Source organism: Globicephala melas, chromosome 6 (assembly GCF_963455315.2).
Source record: "Globicephala melas chromosome 6, mGloMel1.2, whole genome shotgun sequence".
Lineage (NCBI taxonomy): Eukaryota > Metazoa > Chordata > Mammalia > Artiodactyla > Delphinidae > Globicephala > Globicephala melas.
In genome coordinates, this window is record NC_083319.1 from 52039050 (window position 1) to 52058147 (window position 19098).

Sequence of the window (19098 nt, forward strand, 5' to 3'; positions counted from 1 at the left end):
AGGTGGTGCCAAACGGGAGGCACGAACAAGTCTGCTTGATTCTTTGTCCTGTGTTTGAGGGCACACAGCTCCCAAGCCACCCTCCCAGACGCCCAGAGCCACTGAGCATCCAACAGGAGTATACAGAACTGTTTCTCCACTTCCTTCGCTGGGCATCGAAAGCGGCTCTGGGGAGAAGAACCCGCACAAAGGGAAATCCCAGTGCCTGGTAACTAGGGAAGAACTTTCCACATCGCCAAAGGATTTGGAATACCTGTGCCTCCGGCACATCGCGTTAATTTCACAGTAGTAATTCCTAAGCTTCCTCGTTCCCGCCGCTCCGAGCCTGGTTAATTTCTAACTTTCAGTAATTTCCTTCGTTTAACAAATATATAGGGGGCCTACTATGTGCTCAGTGCATTGGCACTCAATTTTCTAATCTGTCTCCGAAACAGATCTTAAGAGGCACTGATTATTTAAAGATGTAAGTAGAAAAGCGTCTAAGTAACTTTAAATTTAGTTCAAGAAATAAAATGCAGCGTTGAATTAGAAGACTAATTCCCTCTTTCAGGATATTGGAAACATAACTGTTACTAAACATTTATGTAAGAGATTAATGAAGAAGCCCCTTTTCCCCCTTATAAATACATTCATGAATACCAAAAAGTCCTCTTTAAAAAAGAGCTTCGTTTTAAAAAATGCTTAGAGTGAATATATTGTACTTAAATCTCTTAATGGCATGTATTTCCGTTCTCCCTCAAATCAACTCATAGTAATTCATATAGAAAAATATAAGTGACGTAGGTGACTTGGTGACCTGCCTGTCTCACGGGCGTGGTGAAAATTAACGAGGAACCACTTTGCACCTTGAGGATGAGTGGCGATAGCCACAAAAGTATCTACAGTTCGTAAGTCCTCTAAGCCGGTGCTGTGGTGCAAGGTAACCATTGATTTATTCTCGCAGGAGAAAGGATGCCGCCGTGCACTGCTCTTATTTCCGCATCTAGCTTTGGGTTAATGATTGAGTCCCAGATACACCGGTGATGCTGATGACGTAGCTTTTCCGATCTCTGCCTTGTCGTCTGTTACTTTCTCTTGAGGACAACGCGATTCGTAAGAGTGCGTCTCTGCTATTTTTTTAGCCCGCGAGATAAATGGCGACTCCCGCCGGCGCCGTCACACTTCGGTTTAAACCTCGGGACAGCCTTCCCGGCTGCACCGAAGGCCGCGCGGCAGGATTCTGGCGGAGCGCGGCAGGAGGGGCCCGGCGGACGCGAGGAGGCGGGGAGCGCCGGGCCAAAGCGCCTCAGCCAATCATCGTGCACACCGCCTGACAACCGGCCAATCAGCGGGCGCAGAGCTCGGGGGCCCGAGCGGATAATACTAGCAAAGGGAGCGGAGGTTGGCGACTGCTGTGAGGGGCGCTGCGTCGCGCACTGCTGCGTACGCCCGCCTGCCACGGGAGCTTGCGACCTGAACCTGGTCAAGGCGGCCCAACCTTCCCGCCCAGCTAGGGACAGAGGAAGCCAAAAGCAGCCTCAGCGAGGTGAAGCGCCCGGGGCTGCTGAGGACAGATCAGAACTTTGCAGAGTCCGGGATGTGCGGGGCGAGGTCGCTGAGGATTTGACTCACCTTCTCCATGCCCCTTCTCCTCTACTCCTCATCCACTGGGCTTCGGGCCTCCAGCTGTCAACCCCCGATTTCGTGACAGGGTGTGGCAACCCCGATTTCTGTTTGCAAGCACAGCCAGCAGCCCAAGAGCAAGGTCCCAAGGCTGGATATCTTTTGCCTCGGCTGCTTAGCCGGGGCCTCAGAGTCTTGGTGAGTGCTGTGATGTAGCTGGGGTGTCAGAGAGGGCGAAGGGCGTGAATCACCTTTCCTATTTTACTTGTATGTCTTGCTTTAAAGTGCAAACCGTGTCCGATGTACAAGAGAGCCCACGCGGCTTAGCTCTGCGGGGCTGAAACACTGTCCATGCTGGACGGGGGCGTTTTCAGGTCCGTGCCCAGTGTCCCTATGGGGCTCTATTGGCAGCAGAACAATTTTGGCTTTTAGTTGATTAAAACTGCGGTGTGCTGGGGTGGGGGGATTGGGGGAGGATGAGAGAACCTCTCCAAGCCCAAGAGGGGCTCCTTGTAGTGGTGCAGGAGGATGAGAGGCGTGTGGGAGTTGTAGGGTGGTACCTCGCAGGGTCCGAAGGGCCCTTGTGATCAGAAGGAAAACAGTTCTTCCATTGACATTTTTATATTCAGCGTGGCCATACTAGTTGGGTATGGGTAAGCCTGATAAGTGGCCAAGGCCGACCTAGTTGGACACAATACTTCTGTGTGTGGTCAGTGCGTTTACCGAGGGCCTTGTCCCCAAAGCGTGTGTAAAGCCAAAGAGGGCTGTGGTTAAAGGTCAGGCCTAAAGATTCAAGAAATGCACGTGTGGTCTGGATGTGAAAGACATGTAGAGAAGTGGGCTCCTCGAGGGGTCGGAGGCGGGCAGACCAGGAGCTCTGGGCCCAAGGCCCGGGAACGGTGCCTAACGGCGGCGGTCGGTGGGTCTCTGGTTCTTTTCCTGTCTCTCCATAGCGCAGGGGACTCAGCGTAGGCCCGGGCGAAGCGTGCTGCGCCATGGCGGTCCGGCAGCCGGTTCCCGCAGTGGACTGGGAGATCGACGTGGAGAGCCTGGGGCTGGAGGAGGACGGCCGCGAGGCGCCGCCGCCCACGCCGCCCGGGCCCAGCCCGCCGCCGCCCGACAGGGACGGCGAGGATGACGACGACGCGGAGGACGAGGACGACGACGACGCGGAGGACGAGGCCGATGGCGAGGAGGCGGGCGCGTCCCCGGGCGTGCCGGGCCGGCCGGAGCAGCAGGATACCCTGGCGCCAAGGCCGCCTCCGGCGCCGCAGGCCTCGTCGGCGCCGGCCGGGCCCCCGGAGCGCGGCGCGAACGCGGGCGGCGGCGGCGGCGCGGAGCCGCGCAAGCTCAGTCGCACGCCCAAGTGCGCGCGCTGCCGCAACCACGGTGTGGTGTCTTGTCTCAAGGGCCACAAGCGCTTCTGCCGCTGGCGTGACTGCCAGTGCGCCAACTGTCTGCTGGTGGTAGAGCGGCAGCGCGTCATGGCCGCCCAGGTGGCGCTCCGGAGGCAGCAGGCCACCGAGGTGCGTACCTGCCGGCCCGGCTCGCCCCGCCGGGCTGTCTGGGGACGCCGTGGGGGTCGGGAGTCGGAGGGGCGCGCTCCGCACACACCCGGGCCCGGGGACTCGAGGCTTCTGGCACTTTCTCAGAAGGATGGTGAAGACACCTCTGCCAACGCTGGCCTGCAGGGTCGGGAGGGAGGAAGCGGTGGCCATCGTTGGGGAACTTGGCAGAGAAGATTTTGTAATAAAAAGCAGGCAGAGAGGCCTTTAAAGTGGTTAGTCCCGTTCGGTACATTATGGGAAAGGTATTTTATTTCGATTTTTTATATTTTAACGTTTACTCTGGTGGTGTTGGGGGGAAGAAGACAGAGGTTGATGCAGTGCACGACGTCCATTGCCGTATTACCCGTGCTGATCGCGAAAAAGAACCACTTAGCACGTAGTGCTCACGGCGCTTCCGCAGTCACGGGCCATTTAGGAGAGAGAGAACGTGTCCTGCCCATTTTACAGAGGAGACCAAAAGTGACGTGGGAATTTAGAAGAAACTTCTGGCCTCGAGAACTACCTAAGAACCAGTTGACGGTTCTCTGTCGCCTCTCACCGCGGGTCTACGGCTGTGAGGAGAGCCTGAATCTTCTTTAAGGGAGAGGTTTTTCTTGAACCTGGCACTGAATGTTTCCTTGTGTCCCTGCACAAGCGCGCTCACAGGAGGGAGGCTGCGCGGGCCTGCTCGCGCTCAGGGCGCGGGAGGAGTTTTGATTTTTACTTTTTGTCCGGAAGGTGCTGGGGAGTGGATCACCGTGCCCGCCGCAGGCAGTGAGTGACCCTCATGGGAAACCTCTCAAGGGCCCCGGAGAGCGCAGCGCGCTGGACGCCTGAGGTGCCCCGACCCTGGGCTGGGGCGCGGCCCCCTCCCGTGTCCCCGCGTGTGTTGCACCGAGGGCTCTGAGATCCCTCGCGCTCCCTGCGACCTGCTGGGCGGGACGCGGGTGTAGAAGGGCCCAGAATTCCATCGACCGGGCGGTGACAGAGCGTGCGCCCGTCTCCTGCGGACTCTGAAGGTTTTGTTCGCCTTCAGGCGTCCCAGTCCCCCAGTGAAGCAATCCGGAGTTTTGGCCAGGCCCGAAAACTTCTGAGTTTTCTCTGTCAACCCCCTGTTCCCGGTCCCATCCGCCCTACTGCGGGGAGAAACCGGCCCCACATCTCTGGCCAGTGTCAGGTCCCTGGCGTCTTCGGCCCCGAGTCTGGGCTCCGAGGATGCAGCGGCCCGCCGCGGCTCTCTCAGGGCCAGGCTCCTAGCGTCTCATCCACTGTGGATTTCACTTCCTCCCAGGCTGGGCCCCCACTTCTCGCTGCAGGCTGAGTCTGGGCCGACTCTAGCAACGCGGCCCCAGGGAAAGCCGGGGCCCTGCTCACCGGTTGGAGGCTTCGGACAGAGCTTTTAGCTCATTGTCCTGGAATTAAGCGGTGCTGATATTAATTCCTTTAGAATTAATTTCACATGGGATGGGAAAATAAATACATTTAGAATGAGGAGAGTTGCTGATGCCTCTCCCTTGTCTCCCACGTTTTTTTTCAGGGCATTATTGATTATGTTTCTTGTGTTTACAGGACAAGAAGGGGCTTTCCGGGAAACAGAATAATTTCGAGCGCAAAGCCATGTATCAGAGGCAAGTCAGGGCACCCAGTTTGCTGGCCAAAAGCATTTTAGAAGGTAAAGAAAGCAACGCAAAATTATTCTTTAGCCTTTTAAACCATGTTCTGAGTGATTCTCATTATTCAGGCACATGGCATTTCCATTTACATGTGAAGGAGCATTCTGAGGGGGAAATGCTTTTTTATTGGAAACTTTTGGAAGGATATCAGGATGTGAGAAAATGAATCTCACATACCTCCTGAGGTTTTTATCACTGATAATTTTTTCTGCTTCGTAGTTAATGGGTTAACATGGAGTGCATATGAAGTTTGCCCTAGTGTGAGGGAGGTACAGATACACTGCCAAATGATCCCAGAGCAGATGTCCTGAAAGGAAATAAATTTTTAAAAAAGAAATCTTTAGTTGTATTTGGAGCTAAATAGAGTGAGTCAAGTGAAGAGTTTAACAGCTACCCACACCAATAAAGGCCTTTAGTCTGGGCGATCCAGCCTTTAATCCCACTCTTTTTAATTGTATTCTTTTCCTCTCTGGATTATCTACTTAAATTGCAGTTATTCCACACTTCATTTTACCATTTTGACAGTCGAGATCATAGAATCTGGAAGAGGTTTTGAATACACAAGAGAAATGGAGGTTGAATTTGAATAGAGTGAAGTCTTCATGTGTTCACTTTCTCTAAAGCCTGGGAATACATTAATTTTTCTTAAAATATTACTGATTTTTTAAAAGCATCTCTGTTTGGGTATGGAATTTATTTATTGACATAATAAATAACATATTGACTATCTTTCACCGTTTAGAGAAAAAGAAAGTTTATATTTGCTCTAATCACTGCCATTTTATGCGTCAGGTTGAAAAGCAGATTTTTTTTGGTTTGTTTTGAAGTAGACATTTGTATTCTGTTTTTTCTTATGTGGCTTCTGAATTGAGTTGTTTCTGGACAGGTTTAAAAGTTTGTTCATGTCTTACCCTGTGCTGTATACTTCTGACCTTAGAATGGCTTCTCATGCATTCAAAATGAGTTTGGTTACAAACTGGGTAAACAGATTTATAACCATAGGGACCACACTGATAAATTGAAATTTTGCCAAAGCAACTTGAGAAGTGAGAGGACTAAGTGGAATAGAACATTCAAGTAAATAACTTCCTGGCAAAAACTTACCATAGAAGTGTACACATTAATTTTCAAATTTTATTTTATTTGCAAATGAGTATGATGGGTTTGTCACTATGTACACACAGATATCACAGTGGATCCTTCAAACAAATTTGATAGTGGTGAGTGCTTGGGGATGGTGAAATAAAGTATTTTATGCTGCCAGGAATTCTATTTATGTTATACTAATCTTTGTTTTTGACTTTGTCCCTATTTATAAAATGTATAATGACTTAATCTGGGTTCTAGTGATTGCTTGTTCAACCATTTTGGTATCTGGCCAACGTGATTGGTACTGGTGAAAAATGTTTTAGACCAGTTATTTTCAGTATAGCAGGGGATCCCCCCCACTTTGTTTGTTTGTACTGATGGTCAGAGGTAGGGGTAGGGACCTGGTTAAATTGTTCACTGCAGAGTCTGTTTAACTAGTTAACAGCTCTTTTCAGTTTTCTGTGCTTTTCTGTTTCCTGAAGTCTTTCCTCTTTTTCTCTTCACTAATCTGCTTTAACTTTCTCTTTTTTCCTAGTTCTCCTTGGATTATTCTACAACTGTAACAATGTGTACATAATGATCCAACTTTAGAAAATAAAAGTGACATCAGCTCTAGGTATAGATATCTTTTTTTAATAATTGAAAAAGATGACATGGATAGTAATAAAGCATTGATTGAAGCGACATGAGCAGCCTTGTCTCTTAATGTGTAGGAGCTTGGGGAGAATATTAAAATTTCAGCCAGTAAAGTATGCCTGTCAAAGTAAACAAACCTATCACAACAAAAACAACAACAATAAAAAGTTGCAGTATGGATATCCTTCCCCGTGAAGGGATCTATTCTAAATTGAACCCATACTTTTGCTTTCTGTATAAAAATACTAGTGATGTGGAACTGTAAATAACTGTCCTGCTGATTTGCAGTGTTTCTGTTACCTTCTGGATTCCCAGATTTTTCCTCATCAGATGTTAATGTCTTTCATGTGCAATGCTTGCTTATTTTAGGCTACCGCCCCATTCCATCAGAGACTTATGTGGGAGGGAGTTTACCTCTACCTCCCCCAGTAAGTGACCGGATGAGGAAAAGGCGGGCCTTTGCTGATAAAGAGTTGGAGAACATTATGCTGGAGAGAGAATATAAAGAGAGGGAGATGTTGGAAGCTTCCCAAGCTGCTGCCCTATTCCTGCCCAATCGCATGGTACATGGTTCTGAGTATAACTCCTACAAAAGTGGCTACAGTCCCACGCCAGTGGAACCACCAAGCAAAGACTTCTGCAATTTTTTGCCCACCTGCCTTGACCTCACCATGCAGTATTCAGGGTCTGGGAATATGGAACTAATTTCTTCCAATGTCAGCGTGGCCACGACCTACAGGCAGTATCCCCTGTCCTCGAGATTTTTAGTTTGGCCCAAGTGTGGCCCCATTAGTGATACCCTCCTCTACCAGCAATGCCTGCTGAATGCTACCACGTCAGTTCAGGCCCTGAAGCCTGGGGCCAGCTGGGACCTGAAGGGAGTACGACTGCACGATGGACTCGGAACAGATCATGATATAATGCCACCGAAATTGGAAGGCTCTCTGGTGCCGCCTCACACTCCTGAGGGCCAGATCTCAAGAAGTGACCTTCAGGGTCACCAGGCCGTCCCCGAGAGGTCTGCGTTCTCCTCACCCCAACGGAATTTTTTGCCCGTTGTTGACACGGACTCCCTGGCAGCTCAAGGGCACGTCTTAACCAAGATCAGCAAAGAAAGCACCAGGCACCCTCTGCCACTTAAACATAATCCATTCCACTCATTATTCCAGCAAACTCTTAATGACAAATCAGGTCCCGAGTTGAAAACATCATCTGTCAAAGAGGCCTTTGAAGAGGCCCCTAAGAAACCCAGAGAGTGTTTAGTCAAGGAGAACCAGAAGTACACATTTACAATAGATAGATGTGCAAAAGACCTTTTCGTAGCCAAACAAGTTGGAACAAGACTCTCAGTGAATGAACCGCTGTCATTTTCTGTTGAGTCTATTCTTAAGAGGCCTTCGTCTGCCATCACTCATGTCTCTCAGTGAAAGGCTGCTTAAATGGGAAGCTGGATTTTCTGCAGTCTCAGAGGATTCTTACCAGTCACTAATTTTTTTTCAAAGAAAAAAGTTGAGATGCTTGTATAAAGAAATTTCTAATGTAAATGATGATGATTTTAAAAAATTCTATATATTCTTAATGCATGTACTTTCCCTTACCACATAAATATATTTAAACTTAAAGATGGATCTTGCTGATGTGCAAATTGTGAAGTTTCAGGCTTTACACAGCATTTCAAAAAGCAATAAAATTGACACTGTCTTCTAAAAGACCCAGAATTTGCTGAAGTAAATAGTTTCTCTGTCTAGGTGAAAAAGCTAGTGTCCATGAAATGTGTTCTTTATTTTTCTACGATCCTGTGTATTTCCAAGTGCTCTTAATGGTTGCTGGGGGCCATAGGAGAACACTTATAATGCCTTAGTTGTGCATTTTGGAGGACATGTAAATGTAGGTATTCAAGACTGAGGCAAAAATAGCTGTAAGGAGAACATAGGGAAGATTTTTATGTTTATAGAATCTTCATTTCATGTGGTTGGACAAAGTTGAATTGAAGAGCAATCAAGTTTAATATCTCATTTATACGACGACATGGGTTCTTGGAATGAGTCCCAGTTTCCTTCCCTGATGGGGATGTGTACGTGGGGCCTCAGGCTTCCTTTCTAGGTTGAACATTCATTCTGTGATTTTCAGGTTGCTGGGGGCCACAGAGCAGCTTCCCCAGCACATGGTTGAACCCCCTCTCAGTTCTGTGTTACTTTGCTCTTCCCTGGGGTCTGGTGACAGCAGGCAGTTAGCAGCAGGCCGAGTCACGACTCTCAGCTGGTCTGGCAGTCTCAGCTTTCTGTGTCCCACATTTTCACCAGTGTCAAAGGTTATCAGTGTAACTCTCTTCTGAGATAAAAACATTTACTCTTCAAACTGCTTCAGCAGACAGTTGCCGAAGCCTGCAGATGTTTATCACAGCATAAGGGTGGCTTCTTTTTTAAGTTCATCATTACCCCCTCGTTTTGCTCAACAAAATGTTAACTGTTGTTCTATATGATTGATAAAACAAGAGTGAGACATTTATGAAGGTATGAAATTCCTCCCTGAAGATCTCACCTGTGGACCTCAAATCAAGTTCTGAGATGTTATGGTCATTTCAACACAGGAAATCACGAGCCAGATATCCCACCCACCTCTAATTTTGCCATGGAGTGAGGTTTTGCTTCCAACTCTGCTCTCATTTGGGTAACAAGAACACGAGGTGGGCGTGTGGGGTGTGCCAAGACATTCGGCAGTTTTAAAGAGTTTCTTTCTTCCTCTGGAAAACATTAACAATTATTTTTAAAGTGACTTTTTTTGCTACTGATGAGCTCATGTAAGCCTCAAGGGGTTCCTCTGAATTGTTGCTTAAAATTAGCATCAATTGCAAAAACACCAAGCCAAACCTTAGATTGATTTTCAGTTTGTACTTGTAAAATAATACTTGGTTTTGTTGAGTCAGATTTACTTATTTTTACTATTGCAAAAGCCAGAGCGAATGGAAGTTTGCCAGAGAAAAAGAAAATGAAAGTGGGCAGAGATCCCAATAACTGTTGAAGATTCTCATTAAGTGGAAAAATGTTTTCCAGCCATGAAGCCCTGGTGTCAGAGACTGCAGTTGCCCCTCTGTCCCCAACCCCCAGTCATCTTTGTTTTATCTATACAGTTATTAATTTTTATCTTCTTACTAGGAATTTATTTTTTGTGTTAAGTGTAAACTTGGCATTGAAACTAACTGCTGCAAAGGTATCAGGGGAGAGCACATTAGAGTAAACCCACATTAAAAAATCCCATTGAGAAGGCCTTCTCAATCCAAACATGGATTTTTCTTTTTCTTACTCTATTTTAGTATTTGGAATACATATATTAGTCAAATGTCTTACCCTTTTGTGTTCAATGGACGTTTGGGGATATGTTTCCTGTCCTCTCTGTATATCATTTTAATCTCATTAAGTGAATCCAGTTGGCTGTGGGTATTAAGTGGTTTTTCTCACATTACCAGTGACCAAAATTTTATTGTTCTTGAACATTTATGCTGGTCAGTACTCTCCTTGGCGAATGTATTATACCACGCATTAGTTCTTCTGTAATGATGAGTTCTTCTTGGAATTTCAAACCTACCAAATCTACCATCAGCCCGTCAGGGAGAGCTTTGTGCTTGGCACTTTGCTGCTTTTAATCATTTCACGTGCATAAAAGCTACTATTTGGCTATAATGTCTTCAGAGAACACTGTCATCTACATATTGAATTATAATTGTGGTTTAAGCATTTTTTATGTTCAAGACAATAAATGGATTTGGCTTTAATCATTTTTAAGAACTTAAGGAATAGTAAAACATGGACCCTTCCCTCAATTTGACTCACAGTACAATAATGCAACTTTAATAACCTATTTTCCTTCCATCTCAACTGATCAAGCAGTTCTGAATAGTTTGCAACAGTGCTTCTCAAGCTTTGAGAATGGACAGTGAACCACCTGGGAATCTTGATAAATGCACATTCTGATTCTGTAGGTATGGGATGGGCCTGAGCTTCTGCATTTCTAACGAACTCCTCCCAGGGCATGCCGATGCTGCTGGTCTTCAGACCACACTTTGAGTAGCAAATATTTACAACATTTCTGTTATTTTAATACACATTTAATACACTCTTTCGTGGATTTTGGGTTCTAATGCAATAGAGTTATCATGAATAATTTAATATATATGAATAATTAAACATTTCCCTCCAAACCCATAGAAAGTACACTACCAAGAGTAAACCATAGTGTAAACTCTGGACTTTGGGTGATTATGATGTGACAGTGAAGATTCTTCAGTTACGACAAATGGACCAGTCTAGTGGGAGGGTCCACTAGAGGCTATGCATGTGTCAGGTAGGGGGACATGGGAAATCTCTGTACTCTGTCCCCTCAATTTTGCTGTGAACCTAAAACTATTCTAAAAAAATAAAGTCAGTTAAAAAAGTTCGCTTTCTTTCTAAACCTTTAGTGGCAGGAGTAGAAGACCTAGGCAAAGTCATGAAGTAAAGAAGTTGCTTCTGTTCTCTCTCTTTTTAAGCCTAGCAGTTCTTCCAATTTGGTATTTTTAGTTATGATAAAATACACATAGCATAAAATTCACGATTTTAAATGTACAGTGGTATTTAAGTATGTTCACATTATGTACAGCTGTAACCACCATCCCTCTCCAGAACTCTTTTCATCTTGCAAAACTGAAACTCTGTTACCCATTAAACAGTGACTCCTTGCTCCTCCCAGCCTTGGCAACCACTATCGTACTGTCTGTTTCTATGAATCTGACTACTCTAGGTACCTCATACGAGTGGAATCATACTGTATTTGTCCCTTTGTGACTGGCTTATTTCACTTAGAATATTGCCTGTAAGGTTCATTTCATGTTGTAGTATACGTCAGAATTTCCTTCTTTGATAAGACAGTAATATTCCATTGTATGCATATGCCACATCTTGCTTATCCGTTCATCTGTTGACGGACACCTGGGTTGCTTCTACCTTTTGGCTATTGTGAATAATGCTGCTGTGAGCATGTGTGTATAACTATCTCTTTACCCTGTCCTCACTTCCTGATTTCACCTTCTTCCCATCTTCAGGAACTCAGTTTTCTCAAGTGTTACACCCATCCCACATTGCCCCTCCCCCAGCACGTGAACCATCTCCATTCTTCACCAACACTACTCTGCCCAGAGAGGCTCCAATGTCAGTCGTGCACCTTTTAATGTGAGTTTAAGTGAGTGTGTTATCACATCATCTTCATTTAAAAGCTTAATTCTAATTGTGGAATCAAAGACTTGCATTAACTTGTATTAAGAAATTTTCTGGAATGTCTTCTGGGACATCTCAGCAGTGCCAAAGAGCAAAGAAATGGCTGAAGGTCAAGATGAAGTAAGAAGGAAAGTTCACCATTCCCTGTAAAATAGTAAAGACATCACTTAGTACTGAGTGATGGATTTTCAATTGGGACTAGAATTCTTGCCCTCCTGATTTTACTTATTTTTGGATTAACTTTCTTTTTTCCTATTCTAGGTCTGTAAGCTTAGGCTTATTTCCTTCTGGGGTCCAATTTGTAAGGCTGTTAGTTCTTGAGATGGCTGGATTCTACAGTTTATAAACTTTGATCTGTGGCACTAATATTTAATGATTGTACCAAGCTTTTATCATACTCTACCACCCTTAGTTATGTTGTTTTTTTTAGCTTGCTATATCTAAACATGTTTAGAGCAGTTTTCTTTCACTCTCTATCTCTCTATTTTTTGTTTCAATCAGAGCTTTTAAAATGAAACTTGTAGATTCAGGAGTTCCCTGCAGGCAAGCAGAATAGGCTTAGCCTCAGTTCCCCCAGTTTGCTGTGAAACTCAGGCTTGATGACAGTAACCATGAAATCAACAAAGGACCATCATTCTCCAACCCACACACTAAAACAATGAAGAACCCAGTGTGATCCACAAGCCAGAAAGCACCTAAACATTTGCCATTGAATGATGACTTTGCATGAACGATGGGCAAAATCTCAGTGAAAAACAAACACAAAATACCCAGCACTGTCTTCTGAGATAATGCATCTGCAGACTTAGGGCAGGCAGAGAACAGACGATAGAGCTATGTGGTTTTGTGATTGTTTATGAAATTAAGTTCAGTTTAATGAACATCTATTGAGAACTTTCTCTGTGCTAGATACATGCTGGTAAGTAAGCCTATGTTATTTAGGTTCTTTTAAGTAGAAAAAAAGAAGCCAGAGGACTACTCAAGTTATTTACAAAAAAAGATTTTATTTTAAGGTGAGATAAAGAAATAAGGAAGATGGAAATCTCGACACTTAGCAGGTCTCCCAAAGACTGGAATATGGTCTGGGCACTAGAAGGTTGTTCAGCCCAGGTCTAGCAACCTTACTTCCTTGTTGTTCCCTTGGCAACTAGATGCATGACCTAGGAAAAGTACCAGAAACTGGTAGTTGTCTCTGCAATAGCTATTCTCCTCTTCTTTAGTAGCAGAGCCCTGGATTTATTTGGACTGGCGACATGCCCAGCTAAAAGGCTGCATTTCCAGCCTGGTTTGCCTCTAGATGTGGCCATGATGAGGTGGGTGGACTTCAGGACATCTCTCTAACAGGGACTGAAACAACAAGGATGAGCACATTTGGATTTTTTCTCTTTTGCGTTCTTTCTTCCTGGAATTTGGAAGCATCCTGTAGCATTTTATGACCTTGAGGTTGGCAGCCATGTTCAAAGGAGGTTGGAGCAGAGAAATCAGAAAAGCCTAGATGCCTGTTCACTTCGAGGATCTGCTATAGCAGCCCTGGATTGCTTTCCTCTGTTCGTTCATCTTTTATGGGAGATAATGACTGTTTATGCACATGAGCCGTTGTCACTGGCTCTTGGTTACAAACAGCTAAATGTAATTCCTCCTGATAAAGGGGGGCTCCTCTGTTCTGATGAAGCATCTTCTGGTTGTGTCTGCTTTTCCTCTAGTTCCCACTCTTTTTTCTCTGTTTTCCTTCCCATGGAGGCTTCTCTTTACTATTATGTCTACGTGCGTCTTTTGGCTTCTTTCTCTACCATCTATTGTTCCGTCCTACTGTAAGTCCTTCCTTCAAACCTAAGAGTGGGATCTGATGAGTTCAGTTAATTCTTGTTGTCTTCTTTCAGCCAGGCCTTATGGGTAAGGTACCTGTACTTGGTCTCTGTGAGGAGTCAAGTGGTATAAGCCATGGTGATCTTCCTTAGGAAACCCCTCACTGCACGCCTGGATGTAGTGGGCTCTGACACTTTGCAAGCATTATTTCATTTAATCCACACAAAGTTTAACTTGTGAAGTAGGTATAATTGTTATCCTCCTTTTACATATAAGAACACAGGCTTAGAGAAGTGAAGCAACTTGCCCAGGATCCTACATTAGGGACATGACTGTGTAGGGAAGAATCCCAGGTCATTGGAATTTCAGAGACTGTACTCCTAACCACTGTCTTACACGACCTCACAGAAATGAAAAATGGCTCCTTTTCCACTTCCACATCTTGGTGTAGGAGGAAGGATAGAGAGGTGGAAGCCCTGAGTTCTGATTCAGTGCTTCCTCTTTCTGTCCTTTTGCTTCTCCGGGTCTCAGATTTTTTTCCATCTGTAAAACAAGAGTTGATAAAATGGGCCTGAAAGACTTGGCTGTTGAAAGGCAGAGTGAATCCTGGCTGAACCACATGCTTTGCACACGGCAGGAAGACTCAACAGAACCACTGAGCTCTGGTGGCTCTGGCCGATCTGTTAAGCCTGAACTCTATCTGTAGCATTAATCCTCTGGAAAGAGACTCTTTAAAATCCACTTTATGTGGAATAAAGCTAAATTGTCCAGGGGGACATCTGAGGCATGAAGCAGAGGATGTGTTTAAGCTTTTACCCTGATGCCGAAAAGCCTCCAACAGGAAGCAGACATGGCTCATAGTCACTAAGTCAGCTCTAGTCTGCCTTTTATATGGCATTTCCCTTCCTTTCCCCACTCACTTAAATGACCAATATTCTTAATATGAACCTGTTCCCTTCGATTACTTCCAGGAGGCAGCATGGCAAACTGGAATGCGTACAGGCTTGGAGTCAGGTTAAAGCTGGGTTTAAAATTTAGGTCTTCCTTGGCAAGTCATCTCACTTCTCTGAGCTTCCTTTTTTTCTTCTGTGCAATGGAGACAATAACAGCACAGAGAACTGTTAAGAGGATTAAGTAGTATAATGTATATAAAGGGCCTGATCCATAATCAAGGTGCTCTCCCCACCTTTGACCCATGATATTCCCTAGAAGGTATTTCCCTTCACCAGGAGCCTGTAACTTCACACAGCCTACAAGGAGAACTGCATGGTTTTAAAGACTAATTATTAACATGGAAAAATGTAGCCTCAAGATTCTACAGAACTGCAGACTGTGTCATTTAATTTTATAACATAGTAAACATAAAATTATTATAAAAGCAAACACATGCAGGTGGAAATACACTATAATAAAAACTAGCCATTTTTGTACCCACTTGTAATATGGACCTCTTTTCTAGACTTTAAATTATTAAAAAAATAGGTGAAGAATGCACATGGTACAAGACTGTGAAGGGTATACAAGTGCAAAGTAAGCTCCTATATCCCCTCTGCGGAGTCAACTACTATTGCTAATTCATCACATATTTTTCCAGAGATAGTCTATGAATACGATGCCTGAATGGGAGATTACACGTGCATAGTTCTTCACCTTGCCTTTTCACTTAGTACTGTATCTTGGGACACATTCCATGCCAATTCATATTGAGCTGCCATAATGTTGACTTAATGTGGACTCTATGTCTTGGACTAGGTTCTTAGAGATGCCCTAATACAGTCAGCTCTCTGTATCCATGGATTTTGCATTCACAGATTCAACCAGTGATCTGCCGTTTGGTTGAATTCGGAACCCGTGGATACGAGGGCCAACTGTACTCATTGTACTGCACCATTTTATATAAAGGACTTGAGCTCCACGGATTTTGGTATCTGCCGGGGTTCCTGGAACCAATCTCTCCATCCTGCCCCTTCGATACAGAGTGAGGACTGTATAAGATTTCACTGTGCAGATGCGGACACCGTGGCTTACAAGAGTGTGAATTGTTCAAGGTTGCAGATCCCTTGATTTTCATTCCAGTGAGCTTTCCTTGTCACCAGGCTGTGTATGAGTGTAGGTGTATGCACACACATGTGTGAGCATATTGGCCAGTGAGTTAGCTGGTATCTACTACTTACGGTGTGCTAACTTTCATTTAAAAGTCATAATAAGAGTTACAGATACAAAACGGAGAGTGAGGCTTGAGTAGTTAAAGAATCTGCCCAAGGTTTCTGGTTCTCTCAGGCTCTAAAATCCATACCCTTAGGCACTGTTCCTGACTTTCTCTCCCCCTCTTGGAAGTGACAGGATCGGGAAAGTAGGGACAAAGGATGCAAAGTGGTGTCAAGTGGTTAGACATTGATTAAACATAAAGTACTTCCAATAAAACAAATGACTGTTGAATCTTGAGGGAAAAGCACATTGTGTTGTATTGGCAGAGGCGAGGGTGGCTGGTCTTTAGGAAATATGGGTCAAAGCTGCAGGTGTGGTGAGGACATTATAGCTTCATGTTGCCGGCCCAGTCATGTAGATGTTCTCAAAATGACACTGCTAACTGACTTTGCGTCCATAAGAACCAAACCTGTCAGCCAACCTGGCCAGCATCCCACTTCCTTTTTTTTAAACTGTGGAATGTGCCGCCCAGTTTCTATTGTGGCTTCTCAGCTTGTTGTGAAACCTTCCCCCTTCCCTCTGGAAAGCGCTCCCTTGTCAGACTTGCAGGAGAAAGTCATCTGAGCCGTCCTCACTCACAGTGAAAACATCACTGTATTTCTCATCTATGTTATAGGTTCTGACTCCTGCAGGGGCTGCTTGCAAGACTGAATGCACAGTGGATCCTAAGGCTGTGTCCATGACAGAGTAGATTATGAACAGTAGATGACGTAGTAATGTGGCCACGGCCACGGCGGCTGGCTACCTCTGGCTGGGATCTCCCTTTTTCTGACAAGTTGAAAAGCCCTCCCTGCTCACAGGTAGTGTCATGAATATTTCCTCCCTATTTTGCAGTGAATATGTGTGCCTATGTGAGTGTGTGTGTATAATCTTTGTTTCCTTTCCTCTCTCGTTCCCTCATCATGTAACATAAGATGTATTAATTTTATTTTGTTTTCATTTTTTTTAAAACTTTTTTTCTTTAGTGGTTTGAGAGATGACAATTTAAAAAAAATTAATTTATTTATTTTTGGCTGCATTGGGTCTTCGTTGCTGCGCTCGGGCTTTCTCTAGTTGTGGCGAGATGGGGCTACTCTTAGTTGTGGTGCACGGGCTTCTCATTACGATGGCTTCTTTTGTTGTGGAGCACAGGTTCTAGGCGCAAGGGCTTCAGTAGTTGTGGCACGTTGGCTCTAGAGTGCAGGCTCAGTAGTTATGGCTCATGGGCTTAGTTGCTCTGAGGCATGTGAGATCTTCCTGGACCAGGGATTGAACCCGTGTCCCCTGCATTGGCAGGCAGATTCTTAACCACTGTGCCACTAGGGAAGTCCTAGATGTATTAATTTTATATCACAGTATTTAAGTTTTGTTCAATTTACATCATAGTCTATAAGTTATGGGATATCAAGAAGAGTAAACATGACTCGAGGACTTTACCTCCTGTTCTGAGGAAGGGGTTAGTGTGATTTCAGCATACACAAGGTAGTGATATCACGTTAGGCAGAATTATGACCTTATTACTGTTTTATTTAAAGATTATGTATGGTTTAAGAAGATGCATGTGGATGTCAGATTGACAGGGGGTTAATCTTATGTGTCAACTTGGCCAGGCCACAGGGTGCCCAGTTTAAACATGATTTCTGGGTGTGTCTGAGAGGGTGTTTCCCAATGAGATCAGCATTTGAATTGGTGGACTCTGTAAAGTAGATTGTCCTCCCCAGTGTGGGTGGGCATCATCCAGTCCACTGAGGGCCTGAATAGAACAAAAGGCAGAGGAAGGAGAAATGTGCCCCTTTTTCCTGCCTCACTGTGTGACCTGAGACATCTTATCTCGTCTTCTGCCTTTGGACTGAGATTTACACTTGGCTCCCCTGGTTCTCAGGCCTTTGGACTCAGACTAATTTACACCACTGGCTATCCTGGGTCTTCAGCTGGCAGCTGGCAGCTGGCAGCTGGCAGATGGCAGGACTTTTCAACCTCCATAACCTCATGAACCAATTCCTCGTCACTCACAACTCTTGCTGCATTCCCACTGAAAAATCATTGGGTTGGAGTTCATACATTTAACTTCAGAGCTCTGCTTCCCTTTTGGTTCATTTGCTACCAGATCGTGGTGATTAGTTATGGTCTCATGGATCAGATAGCTCCTGAGAAAGCATGGATTAACATACTTTTCCATCCATCTAAGGGAACATTTTTCATAAACCTCTCGTTGGGATGTACGCAGTTTCTATATAATTTTGTGTAAGCTACAAATATTCTATGACTTTTTGTTGCTGTCCATAAAGTGGAAATACTTATATACACGTTTCTGGGATGTCACGCAGATTTAAATTAGGTCCTATATTGTGTGCACTCAATAAATATAAGTTAACTTTGAATAGTTGTTATTTTCCATGTTTGTAGTTTTCCAAAAATGGATTTCCCTGGTAGCTATATTCTATGTTCTAACCTGCCTTTTTTATTTGTGGAAAATCCTTTTAGCTTGCAACCCACCTTTGTGATCAAGGAAGATTTTTATAATGTGGATGTCCATAGCCAGTAGGCTCACAGCTCCCTCCCAAACACACTGCTGACCTTTAAACAAGCCATATTTTCCTAGACTATACTATTATTATTATTATTTTTTTTTGCAGTAGGCGGGCCTCTCACTGTTGTGGCCTCTCCCATTGCAGAGCACAGGCTCCGGATGCGCAGGCTCAGCTCCCATGGCTCACAGGCCCAGCCGCTCCGCGGCACGTGGGATCTTCCCGGGCCGGAGCACGAACTCGTGTCCCCTGCATTGGCAGGCAGACTCTCAACCACTGCGCCACCAGGGAAACCCTAGACTATACTATTTTGAAACACTTAACCAGAACCCAACACTCTTTCTGAGAAAATACAGGAAGCAAAATTTTCATAATTCATCACTAGAAAACCTTGGATATTTAGAAGCAAAGAATAACTCAATTTTTTTCAGTACCTAACTTTCTGCTAATGAATTAATGATTGAAAATGGATTACACTCAAGGTGAAGCCTACTGAGGAAGAGAATGCCAGGTATTAGGTGTTGCCAAATCAGGACAGGATAGAAATGTTCCTCTTTCCAGACTCCTACTGTAATCCTTAGGTCTTTTATACACAGGAGACCTAAACACTAAATAATACAGAATAAAGGACACTGAAATGAAGGTAGGGGCAGGGGTATGAGGAAGGCATATTCATGATTCATTCATGCTTGTTCTCAAAATTCAGTCTATCTTGAATAACTTTGACTATGTATTCTTCAGATTTAGGGCAACTTTACTCACTACCATGGTATAGATTGGA

The 19098-nt window shown here is 44.8% G+C and overlaps 1 protein-coding gene across 4 annotated transcripts; it reads left to right on the plus strand.

Moving 5' to 3' along the window:
* Nucleotides 1–1359: 1359 nt before the first annotated feature.
* On the plus strand, nucleotides 1360–8356 carry DMRT2 (doublesex and mab-3 related transcription factor 2). Of its 4 annotated transcripts, XM_030877072.3 has the most exons (5): nucleotides 1362–1800; nucleotides 2556–3128; nucleotides 4719–4821; nucleotides 6447–6527; nucleotides 6917–7051. In XM_030877072.3, the coding sequence occupies exons 2-4, from the start codon at nucleotides 2598–2600 to the stop codon at nucleotides 6500–6502; spliced, it is 690 nt and encodes a 229-aa protein (XP_030732932.1). In that variant the 5' UTR covers nucleotides 1362–1800; nucleotides 2556–2597; the 3' UTR covers nucleotides 6503–6527; nucleotides 6917–7051. The 4 variants fall into 4 exon arrangements, with proteins under 4 accessions (XP_060155965.1, XP_030732932.1, XP_030732931.1 ...); XM_060299982.1 differs by having other exon boundaries at nucleotides 1360–1800; nucleotides 2561–3128; nucleotides 6447–6956; XM_030877071.2 differs by lacking the exon at nucleotides 6447–6527 and having other exon boundaries at nucleotides 1368–1800; nucleotides 6917–8356.
* The last annotated feature ends 10742 nt before the right edge of the window (nucleotides 8357–19098 follow it).

Coding starts and splice junctions, on each gene's coding strand:
- DMRT2 (XM_030877071.2), top strand. CDS start 2,598: ATGGCGGTCCGGCAGCCGGTTCCCGCAGTGGACTGGGAGATCGACGTG. Junction 3,129..4,718: donor GGAGGCAGCAGGCCACCGAG/GTGCGTACCTGC, acceptor TTGTGTTTACAG/GACAAGAAGGGGCTTTCCGG. Junction 4,822..6,916: donor GGCCAAAAGCATTTTAGAAG/GTAAAGAAAGCA, acceptor TGCTTATTTTAG/GCTACCGCCCCATTCCATCA.